This window comes from Oryx dammah, unplaced genomic scaffold (genome assembly GCF_014754425.2).
Source record: "Oryx dammah isolate SB20612 unplaced genomic scaffold, SCBI_Odam_1.1 HiC_scaffold_22, whole genome shotgun sequence".
Taxonomy (NCBI): domain Eukaryota; kingdom Metazoa; phylum Chordata; class Mammalia; order Artiodactyla; family Bovidae; genus Oryx; species Oryx dammah.
In genome coordinates this window covers 54,428,279-54,443,828 of record NW_024070206.1, presented here as the reverse complement: position 1 = coordinate 54,443,828, position 15,550 = coordinate 54,428,279, and the positions used below count along the sequence as shown (strand labels likewise).

At 42.0% G+C, this 15,550-nt stretch overlaps 1 protein-coding gene across 2 annotated transcripts in view; it reads left to right on the top strand.

Annotated features, from left to right (window-relative positions):
* The window catches only part of RTTN (rotatin), a 109,681-nt gene that overhangs the window by 5,788 nt on the left and 88,343 nt on the right, over positions 1 to 15,550 (top strand). The window contains exons 5-11 of one of the 2 annotated variants that reach the window (XM_040264347.1): positions 169 to 262; positions 1,584 to 1,698; positions 2,638 to 2,788; positions 6,715 to 6,880; positions 8,839 to 9,017; positions 11,736 to 11,851; positions 15,070 to 15,240. In XM_040264347.1, the coding sequence (XP_040120281.1) occupies positions 169 to 262; positions 1,584 to 1,698; positions 2,638 to 2,788; positions 6,715 to 6,880; positions 8,839 to 9,017; positions 11,736 to 11,851; positions 15,070 to 15,240 (992 nt within the window). The remainder of the gene's footprint in view (positions 1 to 168; positions 263 to 1,583; positions 1,699 to 2,637; positions 2,789 to 6,714; positions 6,881 to 8,838; positions 9,018 to 11,735; positions 11,852 to 15,069; positions 15,241 to 15,550) is intronic. The other variant, XM_040264348.1, reaches the window with a different exon arrangement.

The window sequence follows — 15,550 nt, the reverse complement described above, 5'->3', positions numbered from 1 at the left end:
TTGTTCTTTGAGGAGATAAATTTGCAGCTGATCTTTTTGACATACTTCAGGGAACTGTGAGCTGTAACTTTATTTGGGGACTTGTTTTGAAGGCAAAGCGTTCCTCGGGACATCGCAAATCTGTCCACGTTGCCTCCTTCGCTGCCTTATGTTTTGCTCTTCCATTAGCAGCAAATCGGACTGCGAAGTGTTTGAAGTTTTCTACTTTCCCCTGGCTCCCCCTGACCGCAGCTGACAGACATGTTCTCTCGTCCAACGAAAGGTACTGTGCCCGATGTATGGCAGGTGTTTTGACTTCTGGTATTTGTAGCCATGAAGTCTGAGAGTTATTACTATACATTTTCATCAGGAAAAAAAAAGGATTCTAAAAGTGTCTGTGGTTGGTAGAAATGGGAATATATGAATGATTTTCAGTATTTCAAAAAGCAAGCCAGAAAATTCCCCTTTGCCTTTAATCAGGCTTCACATCAAGTTTCTTTTAAGTGCTTGGAATCCTGTGCACGCTTTGGTGACATGAGTCATCTCGTATCAGCCAGATTAGCTGGCCATTGCTTAGGCCCTTGGTGTATAAAAATGGAGCAATTAAACATAAATGCAGTCTTTTTAGTAGACAGTATATTTCAAAACATGGACTCTGTTAGGGGAAGGTTGGAGACCTCTGATCTGATCTTATGTGATGGATTTTATTTGGTCATTACTCCTCAAAATAGAGAGATGACATCTAGAAGTTTGGAGAGTGTTTTAAAGTCTAGTTTCACTTTTTGCTAAAACTTAGTTTCAATGAATGTCACATCAAATGCGTTGTCTGCCCTGTTTTGGTGAGAGTCTGAAAAATAAAGATCAACTTCTAGAGTTTGGACCAAATAGGGGGATGCTATTAAGTGACTTCTGATGATGGCCGTTCCAGGCCCGCAGTGAATTCTCTTGGAACAACATGCCAAAGAGGTTGCATGCAGCTGGGGTTGGGCCCGGGTGGCATTGATCTGTCAGTTCTGCGTTGGTTGCTAAGGAGGGATATGGTCTCAGGGGGCGCATGTGGGTGGTGAATGGTGGCTTGGAGTTGGACTGAGAGTGGGTTTGGTTTCTTGGGGTGAGAGGTGAACAACTGCTGTCTTGCTGGGGAGGCAAGTGCTGTCAGAGAAGTTGAGGGATGTGGTCTCCACGGGACAAGAGAGGAGTACCAGCTTGATTCCCCCCAAGTAGGGAAGAGCAGTAAGGAATATAATGCCTAGAATTTAATTCTCAATCTACTATGATTTCCTCTGTCTTATTTCCTAATTCATTTAGCAGATTTCATTGATCTCATTTCATGGCATTGTGATGGTCCTTGCTCTTGAGGAGGGCCCAGGAGGCTGCGAAGTCGACAGGCAGTAACCGCAGCACAAATTCTGGGCACGTGAAAGAACACCTCCCCCAAGCTTGCTCATTGGTTAGGGAGGGGAGCTGGGAAGGTTTCCCAGGGGACGATGTGTCGGCCGAGACCTGAAGGTTTCTGATAGGGTCATTATGCCGCCTGGTTTCGTAGAATCTGGCATGGGTAAAAACTTCTTAAAAATAAAGACTGTATTTTGTATATTTTGCAGCTCTTTAAGAAGTAGTAACCACACTGTAATCTGGAACACCTGTGAACTGTTGAAAGACGTTATCATGCAAGATTTTCCTGCTGAGATATTCCTTCAAAGGCCAAAAATTGTTCAGGTGCATTTCTTCTGTAATTATTTTAGATTTCGAAATAGGGGACTTTTTGCAGTGAAACACATTGTGCAAAATAGGAGTCCTTGGGAGGCAAATGTACACTCTCATGTTTAGGTAATGAACTACCGGACTTTTCAGACCCATTATTCTCTAACTTACTTGGACAGAGGTTGTCCTCCTGATGGGAGGTGGTCTCATTTGGCACACTCAGTCCAGTTTGGCCACCTTGGCCTCACCGTTGATGGGTCACTTGACGGGGAGGACAGACATGGGGCACTGACGTGGGGCAGCCGTGACCAGTCTGATCAGTGAGACTCATGTCACTCTGAGCATGTAGGTTCTAACTCGCAGTGCTGGCTGCTGTGGGCAGAAGTGAGCAGTGTGGCTGTCTTCTAGGCGCCGGGCTGCAGCCTGCCGCACGCGTGTGCAGCAGAGACGCTGGAGCCTGCGCTGGGCTGCAGCCTGTCCACAGCATCCGGTCAGGCCCAGCACCCTTGCTCTGCAATTACCAGGCTGAGATGGGTGCTGTGAGTGGTGGCTGTAAATACATGCTGTCCCAGCTCCAAGTGATAGCAGAGGAACAGCTGTTAATCATCAAAACATGCCAAATGATTTAGCTGTTTGATATGCAAAAGACTTGCTGTACTTTAAAAAAAAAATACTCTAACAGTGTCTTGAATGTTGACTGTTTGCTGTGTTCTTCGGGATAGGTACTCAACTAACAGTTCAGATATGAGAAACGCTGACTGTTCCCTTTAAATTAGATCTTCGACCCATCTTCCAGCAGTACGCTGTCATTTTTACCCATTTCTGCTGCTTATAAATATTTGGCACCTTATCATGATTTCTTTGATTGTCCATTTAACCTTGCGTAAGCTCTGTGTCCGTCTTTGCAGTTGAGCACTTTGTTCCCATGGTCGTTTTCCTCACTCTTCATTTCAGAGCCTTTTATCTCTGTTGAAACTGGCCTTTGGAGGAGACGGGAAGCATCGTCTGGCATTACAGTCAGTGTCCTGCCTGCAGCAGCTGTGCACGTGTTTAAGAAATAGACTCAATTTCCACAGAGATCCAAGTTTCTTCTCTAATAAACAAGGTATTTCTGTTTGTTTATTCCTTGTGCACTGGCGGTACTTGTAGATTCTTCCAAGAACTCCCCATTGTACTTACTGTCAGGCTTACTGTGTGTATACATTTTCACAGCGGAAACGCCCCATCCTGAGTGTTTATCAAATCAGTCTTTGAAAACAGCGTGTTAATGACGGAAGAACTCACGAGCCCATCCTCTTTGTTTTCTTTAAACAGAATGAACTCATTAACTTTTTAAAAAAAATTTGTTTGGCTGTGTCTGGTTGTAGCTGTATTTCTGTGTGTTTGTTTGGCTGTGTCTGGTTGTAGCTGTATTTCTGTGTGTTTGTTTGGCTGTGTCTGGTTGTAGCTGTATTTCTGTTTGTTTGGCTGTGTCTGGTTGTAGCTGTATTTCTGTGTGTTTGTTTGTTTGGCTGTGTCTGGTCGTAGCTGTATTTCTATTTGTTTGGCTGTGTCTGGTCGTAGTTGTAGCATGCGGGTCTTCCTCATCATGTGGGACCTTGGGATCTTTTGTCGCAGCATGGGGACGCTCTCATTGTGGCTTGCGGGCTCAGTTCTTGGAGCACACTGGCTTAGTTTCACCCCGGCATGTGGGATCTTAATTGCCCAACCAGGGAGGGAACCTGCGTCCTTGCATTGCCAGGCGATTCCTGGGTGGCCAGGGAAGTCCCCACGTCCTCTTTTTTGATACGAGACTTTTGCACGGTGTTTTTCTCCCATGCATGCAGTGGCGACAGGAACTAAGGACTGGGATTGTAAGTCCAGCTGATCACGTGGGGCTTTGGGCATTTTAGCAAGTTATACATTGTGTTAAGAAATTGTTTGGTTTGAAAAATACCTGTCTGTATTTTATGGAAACTATTTTAATGCAACTTGTGGTGTAGGCGGTGTTTTCTGTTAATATGGTAGCAGTGCCAGACTTCTCAGGGAAAGAGCACCACCTAATGGCCACCAGGAGTACTCTGGGCTGGCCTTGTCACACCTGCAGTTCAGTTCAGGGTTTCTGTGTTCTTACGCAGTATGCATTGAAAGTCGAATGTTTAATTACAGTGACTTATCATGCTTCATAGTTAAGACCTATTTTGTTGAGAGCATCACTGATCCTGTGCTACTTGAATACTTATGCTTTATATTAGCTTTATTATGGACTTCAGGGGACATGGAGTTTCCTCAGTAACATTCTTGAGAGCTTGTGAGTACCCCATATTTCATCAGAGAAAGAGCTAAATGCAATTTGGTTGGTTAAAGTAGTGGATAAATCAGAAGACTTACTCATCTATTAAATAAATGTTTATCACCGATTCTGTGCCAACCAGTGCTTGTGGGCAGGGGTACCTCTCGTCAGATCAGGGGTGGCGGCACCTCTTGTCAGGTCAGCGGTGGCAGTATGTTAGAAGTGAAGCACACAGTACATGCACTGTGTTTGAATCATCCCGAAACCATCCATCCACCTGTGGCCTCCTGTCCCTGGAAAAACTGTCTCCCATGAAACCGGCTCCTGGTGCCAGAAAGGTTGGGGGCCACAGCTCTAGGGGCGAAGCACTGAACAGGGCAAGTGTGGTGCCACCTGTCGGAGCTTATGCTCTGGAAGGCTGGTACAGGCCGCAAACACAGGAGTGTTCAGGTAGGTCGTGCCTGAAGGGGATAGGAAGGGTGCTGTGACAGAACGTGACCCGGGAGACGGGTCACCTGGGTAGGATGGTCAGGGAGGGCCTCCGGGAGGAGGTGGCCTGACAGTGACTAGGAACCTCCATTTGAAGGGCTGCAGGAGGAGAATTCAGGGAGGCCAGAGGCCTCGGCAACCCACTCCAGTACTCTTCCCTGGAAAATCCCATGGGCGGAGAAGCCTGGTAGGCTGCAGTCCATGGGGTCGCTAAGAGTCGGACATGACTGAGTGACTTCACTTTCACTTTTTACTTTTACGCATTGGAGAAGGAAATGGCAACCCACTCCAGTATTCTTGCCTGGAGAATCCCAGGGACGGGAGAGCCTGGTGGGCTGCCGTCTATGGGGTCAGACAGAGTCGGACACGACTGAAGCAACTTAGCAGCAGCAGCAGAGGCCTCAGGCACGAGGGTGACCTACTCGAGGAGCAGAAGTCAGGCTGGAGTGAGTGAGGTGGTTAACCAGGTGGGGGTGCAGGAGGGGAAGGTGGGAGGTGGCCTGGGGCAGCGGGTATTGGGACTTGCAGCTCTTGGTATGACTTTGTATTTTCTTTGAAGTGCAGTGAGAAGCTCTTGGAGAGTTGTTATTGTTCCTCCCTCCACAGATGTCTTTGTTTTACCTAATTCTTTAAAAAAATTATGGTAAAATACACATAGCATAAACTATGCCATTATAAACATGCAGTTCGGTGCGTTCACTGCATTCATGCTGCTGTGCCCTCATCACCATCCTGTGTTTCCAGACCTTTTTCTTCATCCTGAACGGAGACTCTGTAAGCACAGCAGAACCCCCATTTCCCCTTCCCTCTGCAGCCTCCGCTAATCTCTCATCTATTTTCTGGCTAGATTCTTCATTTAAATGGGATTGTACAATATTTATCTGGCTGATTTCATTTAGTTTAGTGTTTTCAAGGTTCATCCATGTTGTAGCAGATGTCAGAACTTTATTTACTTTTATGGCCGAATAATATTTTATTGTATGTACATACCACGTTTTACTCATTCATTCATCTGTGGATGGATGTGGGGGTTGTTCCCAGCTTCTGACTATTGAGTGATGCTCTCGTGAACATTGGCATATCTGTTCAAGTCCTTGCATTCAGTTCTTTTGGGTGTATACCCAAGAATAGACATACTGAGTCTTGTGCTAATTCTGTTTATCTCTGTGTGTGTGTGTGCATGCTCAGTCATGTCCTAGTCTTTGTGACCCTGTGGACTGTAGCCAGCCAGGCTCCTCTGTTCATGGGATTTTCCAGGCGAGTGTACTGGAGTGGGTAGCCATTCCCTTCTCCAGGGGATCTTCGACCTAGGGATTAAATCTGTCTCCTGCATTAGCAAGCAGATTCTTTACTGCTGAGCCACCTGGGAAGCCCTTAGCTTTCTGAAGAACCACCAAAATATTTTCCACAGTGGCTGTACAATTTTACATTCCCACCAGCAGTGTATGAGGCTTCCAGTTTCTCCACAGCCTCTCTGACAGTTTTTTCTTTTTAATCATAGTCATCCTAGTAGGAGTGAGGTGGTATCTCATTGTGGTGTTGATTCCCTAATGGCTGTTAACTAATGACTAGGGGTTCTCTAGTGACTTTTCATGTGCTTATTGGCCATTAATAGATTTTTAGAGAAGTGTCCATCAAAGTTTTTTGCTCATTTTTAAGTTGGGATATTTGACTTTTTTTTATTGTGAGTTTTGGGAGTTATTATATATCCTGGATATTAAATCCTTAGCAGGTATTTGACTTGCAAATATTTCCTCCCATTCTGTAGGTTGTTACTTTGTTGATAATGTCCTTTGATGCATGAAAGTTTTAAGTTTTGATGAAGTCCAGTTTATCTCTGTTTTCTTTGGTTGTTTGTATTTTTACTGTCTTATCTAAAAATTCGTTATAAATCCAAGGTCATGAGGATTCACCCCTATGTTTTCTGCTAAAAAGCTTTATGGTTTTAACTCATATTTTGGTTGTTGATTCATTTTGAGCTCATTTTTGCACGTGGTTTGAGGTATATAGTCTCTAAGAGGGCTTTAAGCAGGTGAGTAGATGGTTTGGTTTCTGATGTTGTAGGTGAATGGTGCTGGCTAGAAGGTTCTGTGTAATCAGGTCAGTTTTATATGAACCTCATGTGCTAAGGGAGCACTGCAGAAAAGGTTGACCTTCACTTTTACCTCAGAGAAGCATTTCTACTATTTTCATTTTTTTTTTTTATGACAAAAAGCTCATAGTCAGTCATTTGTCTGTATCAGGGAGTAATTTTATTTTTTCTCCCTCAGATGCCGTGTCGCAGAACTCTTCTCTGTCTTACTGTCCTGACGCCAGGGCGGCTCCGCATTCCCAGAACCCGTCTCCTGGAAGCAGCAGCCCGCGGCCCTCCGTGGTGGGGCGCACGGGTCAGCGGCCACGGGGGGACGGCCAGGACTGGGACGCCGTGTCCTCCAGGTGACCGGGGCCGAGGCAGCTCGAGCGCGTGTGTCAGTGCTAGAGGGAGATTGCCTTTCTCTTCTGTCTTATCTTTTGAAGCATTAACTCAGGTGTTGGCCTTATGTTAACCAGTGGCTTTCATACTTTTTTGACCATGACCTCCAGTAAGAAATAAGTATTATACTGCAACCCAGCACTCAGAGCACAGACATATACCCTGAGTATATGCATGTGTGTGTGTGTGTGTGTGTGTGTGTGCATGCATGTGTGTGCCCCTGTGTCCGTACATCAAAACAAAATGTTCACAGAACTGTTCTCTGATTTTGCATGTTACAGAGTGAACTGCATTATTTGTTCATTTCTATTTCGTCAAGAAAATGGTGATTCTGACCCAGTGAATTGTTTGTAGCAGCCACAAATGGACTGTGATCTAGTTTAAGAGCATAGTTTTTAAACGTTGGATACATCTTGATAACATTTTAATGAAACCCACTTCTGGGTTTCATTTAATTGTAATTTAAATGTATTGGTGTTTACTGTTAAAGGGAATGATTGGAGAGTTAAAACAAAGTCCCCTTCAAGGTGCAGAGCTCATGGTGTTTATGGTGTTTTATTTATTTGTTTGTACAAAGGAAGATTTTTGCACATCGTTTTCTTAAAGGAACTGGCACGGTGTTTGTGTGTTACCTCATGCTTAGGCTACAAGCATCTTAAAAACCTCTTAGTCTTTTCCTTAGGTTCGTTCCACTAAATGCTCCCTGAGACCAGCACTTGTGTGTCGGCCTGATTCTTTTCTCCTGACGTGACTAGTGTGGCTGCTCCAGGCTAACACCGACTCACGCTTGCTGTGTTCTTGGTGTTACCTCAAGGGCTTCATGTGCTTTGTCTCCTGTGGTGTCCTCATAGGAGTCCTGTGATACGATTGGAATGATTATTATCATCATTTTATAGACAAACCTGAGGTGGGGAGGGCTGGGGGCCAACCCCAGTTTGCACTGCGCAGGGGCTGGGCAGTGCGGTCCGAGATGGCTCCCCTGCTGATAGCGCGGCTGCTGTTGATCAGCGTGGTTTTCCTCTTCAGCTCGTTCTCTGAGCTGTAAGTAGTGTGCTGCATGCTGTAAATTTTCACTCCTGAGTGAACTTCCTTCCAGGCCCTTTCAGAGTTAGAGAGAAGCCCAGCTCATTTCCATGTTTTGGGATGCTTGGTATATGGGAGCTGAAGGAATGACAACGTGTATTAAATTGTACGTGTTCAGTAGCGTCAGTCCGTCTCTGTGATGCAGCTTCAGCTGTGGGTAACATCAAGAGTCAACATTTTGGGATGCTTTGTAAACATGATGTTTCAAGTCTTTCTGTGGCACTTTGATCCCCACCCCACCCTGTATACCCAAGGTAAAATTTTTTTTTTTTTTTAACAAAGAAAGCTAAGAAAGATGGGATGTTCCACTTTGGGGTACATTTTCAAAATCATATGATGTTGACTGTCCTAATAAAGTAATCTATTTCTCATCATGTTTTTCTGGCATTTTCTTGCATTCTTCAGTTGCTAACATTGGCTTAGTTCGAACATTTGGTGAAAATCACAGAAAGTCTAGGGAGCCATATGAACTATTTAGTTTTTGCCTTTATAAGTTACGGAAGAACTTTGCTATGAATCTGTTTGCTTTCCTTTAGAGATGGATGGGTTTTCAGTGCTTATGTCTATTACTGCTACAGGAATGTTGACATGTTTGGAGAATATCAGTTTGAAGAACAAAATATAAATGCATTCTTGGTTTCGCTTTGAGCCATCTTTATGGAATTTAACCTCATAAACTTGTCAAGGTTTCTAGCAGTCTGACCACGGTTGTTCCATGGAACAGTATAGTCGAGCGCAGTTGGAGGCTTCTTAATAAGCCAGACAGCAGCCGTGCAGTAGTCTGTCCGCAGGTGGTTTCCCCACCCCAGGGTCGTGATTGTCCTTGCTTGCTTTACAGTGGGAGTAGCAGCCACGCTCACGTCAGCTCGCGGGTCTCTGCCCCCTCGCCTCTGGACCTGGCGCCCGTGGACCTGCCGGAGCTGGCGGAGGACACGCTGGAGCTGCAGCTGCAGCAGCTGAGCCTGCCCCAGCTCTGCGTCTCCCTCCTGGAGGCCGCCACGCCCCTCCTGAGGACAGGTCGGTGGGCCTTGGAGCCAGAGCTCGTCTGTACACTTTGTGTTTGTTTCTGTCTGTTTTCTAGGACTCATTTTTCTCTTTTTCACCTTCTGTCTTACGATCTTTAAAAATCTGTATTTACTTAGTAAGTTCACATTACTGAGGACTTAGTAAGGGCTTTATTGTCTCTCAGTTAAATGTGGATGTCATGGAGCACTGTTCAGATAGAGTGTCCCCTTTCACTTCTGGCCTTTTATGGCACAGACATCCACTTGTGTGTGGCTATTTTAAAGGTAAGCAGTGAGAAAAAAACAACACAACTGAAGTGAGTTAGAGAAGATGGACTGGCAGGAATAGACCAAAAGAAAAACTTCTTGGTTTTGCTCTTTAGAGATTTTTTGAGTTGCTTTCAGTTGTTCAGTCTTCCCACTCATTTTTGACTTGAGTGATAAGTGAAAGTGAAAGTCGCTCAGTTGTGTCTGACTCTTTGTGACTCCATAGGCTATACAGTCCATGGAATTCTCCAGGCCGGAATACTGGAGTGGGTAGCCTGTCCCTTCTCCAGTGGATCTTCCTGACTCAGGAATCAAACTGGGGTCTCCTGCGTTGCAGGCGGATTCTTTATCAACTGAGTTATGAGGGAAGCCTGAGTGATGGGGACATGTTAAAAACCAAAACAGTCCCAACACTGGATTGTACCTTTGCAGTAATATCTTCCTCTTAAAAAACAAACCAGAGTTCAGAAAACCCAGACCTTCTGGAATGACATTTCCTCACCACTGTACTGGGTAAACTTGCGCAGATGTCCTGCAGTGAACTCTGGGAAGTGGCTGTGATCTTCCTGGAGAAAGAATAGCGTGGCCAATGTCCAGGGCCGTCCCGAAGTCAGTCAGGTTACCACGCACCAAGGCCCAGCTGTGCTCAGCTGCTGGACAGGGTCTGCTGCTGCTGCTGCTGTTGCTGCTAAGTCATTTCAGTTATGTCTGACTCTGTGTGACTCCGTGGACGGCAGCTCACCAGGTTCCCTCGTCCCTGGGATTCTCCAGGCAAGAACACTGGAGTGGGTTGCCATTTCCTTCTCCAATGCATGAAAGTGAAAAGTGAAAGTGAAGTCGTTCAGTCGTGTTCGACTCTTAGCACCCCTATGGACTGCAGCCCACCAGGCTCCTCCGCCTGTGGGATTTTCCAGGCAAGAGCGCTGGAGTGGGCTGCCATTGTCGTCTCCGGACAGGGTCTGGTGCACGTTATTCCACGTGCTCCTCACACCAGCCTATTCAGTTCACCCCTCAGTGGTAGTTACTGCTCTTCTCCCTGTTTTACAACAAGGAAGCTGAGGTTTAGAGTGCTTTAGAAACTCATCCAAAGTCAGGTAGCAAAAAAACAGAGACTTGAACTTCAGTTCTGAGACCAAAATCCATGCACTTAACACTTTGCAAGGTAAAGGAACATTTGCAGTCTCCTTTGTATTTGTATTCTCTAAGTGTATACATTTTAAGTAATTGATAAACTTGTCAAAATATAAACACAAGATAAATTTTGCTTTGTTTGCTTTATACTGGCTGAGTGATAAGTGTATCCCACGCTAATGGTTCTGTAAGTCCTGTGGCTATTTTTTGCTTGCTTGGAAGTGATGTGGAAGAGGCAGGAGGTAAGTGTATATTTAGAAACATTAACAGTTTTTATTTTTTATTCTGAGAACAGTATACCTTAACTTCTTACTGATTGGAGAACTCTGCTTCGGGAGGGAGGAGAACAGATTAATTCATTTACTAATAAAGTGACATGAAGGACTATCTGAACTTCAGCATCAAGTGTATATGTTTGTCTGCATGGTGTACTGAGGAGAACACTTTTAGATTTAATGGTTTTGCATTTAACCTTTTCTTAATTTGCTGTAGAAAGTCAGATTGATAATTATAAAGCTATATCATGGTACATAAAATTTTCTAAATGTTCTCTTGCCCTTTGGTAAAGGCACATTATTGCTTAATTTGTAATTGTTCAATGTCATAAGAGATTTCTAAGAGAATTTGCTCCAGCTGTTCCAATGAAGCAATTAATCTGGGCCCTCATGATCCGGTAGTTTGTTTTACTCTCATTATTAGAAATTGACCTTTAGTATGTGGGGCAGGAAAGTCCTGATTGAATACTCATCTCACTTAGGATTATGGTTGGTGGAATTCCTTTGTTGTTCTTTCTCTGTGGAGAAGGAGGCTGCTCAGGTGCGTTAAAAGCACCTTTTTTTCTGGAATGTTTTTAGAGTTTAAGGTGAGTGTAGGTTTCCCAAACTCTTGTGTGGGAAACTACTAATTCATGACAAGGCTTAAATCTCTTAGTCCTAAGTGGGGAATTTATTAGACCATATCTTCTCAACTAACCTGTGCCTTGTCAACATATTACATGTAACGTGGATGGTCTCTGAATTTGAAAACTTACTTTACTCTGTCTCACAGTGCTTTTAGTTATATTGTTATTCTCTTCCTGGCTATCTTTCCTACTTACCAGCACATTTGATTTTTTTGTAGCTGAATAGTGTTATGATTGAAACAGAAGCCTAATAGTGACTGTATACTGTGGTTTCCCTAGTCATCTCTCTTTTAACAGTTCTAAAGACACCAAAAAATAAGAAGAGAAATAGGAATTTGGGGGCATTAGCTAACCAGAGGATTGAGCAGTATGCTATTCAGCTTTACCTGGAAGTTAACTTTTTTCCCTTCTGTCTCCTGTTTGTATTCCCAGGTAGTAGACAGATGATAATAAGAGTTCTGGAGTTGCTCACAGAAGTTGTGGTGCTTATTGGTGAAGCGATTTCAGCACATCTGTGGGATGACAGCAGTCTTTTTGCAATAGATATGGTGAGACTCAAGGTTTTCCTTGCAGCGTTTTCCTTTCAAGCTGGCTTCATTGTCTTGTTAGCCTTTGAAATCTTTCTTTGTTTTAGATGCAATAGATCTCAGGCTTATTTTGCACAGTGTCTAGAATCGACTATTTCTCAAGAGATTCTGCTGCTGCTAAGTCACTTCAGTTACTTTTAATGCATGCTTCCATGTAATGGAAACCATATTATTTTTTACATTTCCCGTATATCATAAATTATTTGCTTTTTTATATCTTTTAATTTCAAATTATCATCTGATGAGCTTGCCTTTCTGGGTAGAACTGGTGTTCTGTTTTTCTATTAATGTAAATTTGTAACTTATGCCTCACTTTCCTTTTTTTTCCTTCATCAGAGAATTGGAAGTAAAATTTATTAGTCGTAAAAAAATACATATCGCTTCCTAGAGTTACCATTTTTTCCTCTTTATGTTATTTTGACCTACCTAGATCTGTCTACATTTTATTGATCTTTGCTATAGGCTGTTTGAAATCCTTGTGTATAGCCGTTAAAACAGAAAAACTAAATAAAATCCTGGTTTACTTTATACCAGTATCTATGTGTGAAGAAATCCCCCAGTTTTTTTATATACACAAATCTCCTGAGAAGAAAAAGGATTTAAATCTTTTACAATAGGTTTAATAAATTGTTTTGTGCCCTTCAATTTCCTTGTTTATAAAATAGGGATTATAGTTCTTAATCTAAGTTTTCTGATAGTTCTTAAGGTTATCCCACTATTTTGTAGTACTTTTAGAAGATTTTCACATATTGAAGATTTTCAACAAGTGAGTTTTTCCTGAGAAGTGTGAAGAATGTTTTATCAGTTGCTTCTTAAAATAGCTTAAATTTCTTGGCCAGAACATTTATCTGTAAAAGTTAGTCATTCACTTTTAACTTTTGGCTGCTGATCTTTTATGATTCAATGAATTATTTTTACTTTAAAGGTTAAATCTGTTGTACAAGAGCCAATTGGTATGTTAGAAATGTTAAATAAAACAGTACTGCTTGAATTTATATTTGATCCACTTATTTAAAAGGAAAAAAATGCTCCCTAGGAAAAAAGTCTCATCCCTTTAGGCTATATATTAATAGAAGCAGACAATTATGTTAAATTTCTTAATGTCCTTATTTTTTCAAAGTTTAAAAAGAAAACAGAGGTATATTTTTGTTGTGTCGTTAAAGGAACAATATAATGAAAGTTGAGCAGTTCAGTCATTGAATACCTGAAGATGTGTAATAAATTTTCTTTCCAAATATTGCTAATAACACTCATGAAATCCCATAACTCAGTTTGTGTAAGCATAGTCAAAGACATTTTTTTCTCTATAAATTGAATATTTTTATTTCACTTGAAGCAAATAAAATATTTTCACTGAAATTGTTATATTTTGTTAAAATTTAAAATTTATTGATAAGTGTTTGTAAACGTTAGAAGACCTGAAGGATGTCATCTCTCCTCTGCCTCCCTAGGAAGTTGGGTTTATTTTTCCTTATTTGCCTGGTAAGTTAGGCTCATGGAGTGAGGCTCTCTTCCCCTTGCCAGCTGACTCCAGATTCTTGGGGCTGCTTCTCTTCAACTTTTGTCCTTTTCTTCTCTGTCACTGCTGTCACTCATTGTCACGAAAAGCAGTCTTTGCTCCTTCTTTCTTACTCATTCCTTCTAAATTCCTGCCTGACCTGCTGTGAGCTGGTAACTTAGATTTCCCGGTTTGTTAGAAGAGTTGCTGGTTGAAGTTCAAGTGAAATTGCGAGGATTGTGAAAGATTCTAGAGAGAGGGGCTTGGTATCCAGTAAGGGCTCAAGAGGGGTAATTGAACCAAAGTTTATATCTGTTTAATTTATTAAGTTGAAAAAGATTGAGTTAAAACCTAAAATCCAACTTCAGGTTTTGCTTGATATTTGTATTATTCAGACCACAAAGACTCATTTGTGTTGCGTCTTTACTCTCTATTACGCATTTCATCAATAGACAGTTACCACTTTATCGAATTCTTTTGTTCTGAATTATTCATTATTTATACTTTAGAGATTTCTTTCATATTTCATTACACTAATTTTTTTAGTGGAAGTGTAGTTGATGTATGGTATTGTTTGAATCTTTGCTACACAGCAAACTAATTCAGTTATACACATATATACTTTCTTTTTTTCAATAATCTTTTCCATTATGGCTTATCACAGGATATTTAATATAGTTCGCTGTGCTGTACACCAAAACCTTGTTGTTTATGCATTCTAAATGGAATAGTCTGTATCTGCCAACCCGAGACTCTCATTTTATCCCTTTTCTTCCTTGCTTCCCCCGTGACAACCACAAGTCTGTTCTCTTGTCTGTGAGTCTGTTTCTGTTTTGTAGGTGGGTTTTTTTGGTGCCATGTTTTAGATTTATCGAATGATCCATGTAACAGGTTTACTTTGTATAAATAATTTTTCATTTTAGTTTTCATATCTTTTCTGTGGAACGTTGAGATGAGAACCACAGTGTTTTTTTTTTTTCTTCTGCCATCTCCTAACGCTGTCCTTTTAGCAGGACGTTTATAGATACATGTTGTTATGATTTGCCAGTCTTGTCTCTTCATACTTTATGCATACCTTTCAGTTTAAAAGATACAACTACTATTGGAGTCATAAGCTATCTAGAAATTTATGATGGTGGAACATTTGCTCTAAATCGGCCTTGTTCCCTGAAGAGAGATTATATAATTTAATATTCCATTGTTTTTTTAAGTTATTTAGCTGTGCCTGTTTCATGTCTTAAGTAAATTTGGGATCCCTTTGAGGGCAGAGACCATGTTTCCTAAACTAGTGCCTTTTCCCCCACATACTTAACCACTGTGTTTAGGAGACAGTAAGTCCAGTAAGTTACTGGATGGGAGGTTTACATGTAATGTTCAAAGCTGGAACAATTAAGCATGAGAAACTAGGAGGAATTTATGGTCCCTTAAGGTTTTATATTTTGTTTATTTATCATTAGAGTTCATCATGTTAATTTCTTAAAACTTGTAGCTTTTAAAAAATTTAGGTGTGCTGCTTATTCTCTCCTACCATTAAAAGAATCTCAGCATGTATTGTTTATTCTTACTGAGAGGAATACATTTGTGTTATTTAATGATAACATTTTATGTCATTCTCCATGACGTTTGCATACTGGCCCCTGCAGTTGACTGTGGTCCCTGATTGGTGTTTAAACGTTTGCAGAAGGAGAAGCTGCTCGTGGTGTTGGCGTCCCTTGGAGACACCATGTGCTACCATAAAAGCAGCGTCAGTCTGGAGCAGCCGGAGGCGCTGGTCGTGCACCACAGGATGGCCTTTGTCAGCATCTCACTGTTTGCCGTCCGGCTCCTGCAGATGCTGCTCCCTGTGGAAAAGGTAAGACTGGTAGTGTGGCTTATTTGTACCCGGTGTTACGGTCCCTGTTGTAGTTCCTTCTGATCATCTCACAGTGTACAGAGATTATACTGGAAATGTAGAAGTTGAGAAATGGCTAATTTTAACATATTTGACTAGTTTTGACAAATCAGTTGATAGAAAAAAGCACTCATTTTGTAAAGTTTTTTTTTTTTTTTTAGGTGATTTTTTAAAATTCTTGTGAAGCATGTTTAGAAAAGTACATTCTTACTAAGTGACTGTGTTGTTGTTCAGTCACTAAGTCATGTCTGACTGTTTGCAGCCGCATGGA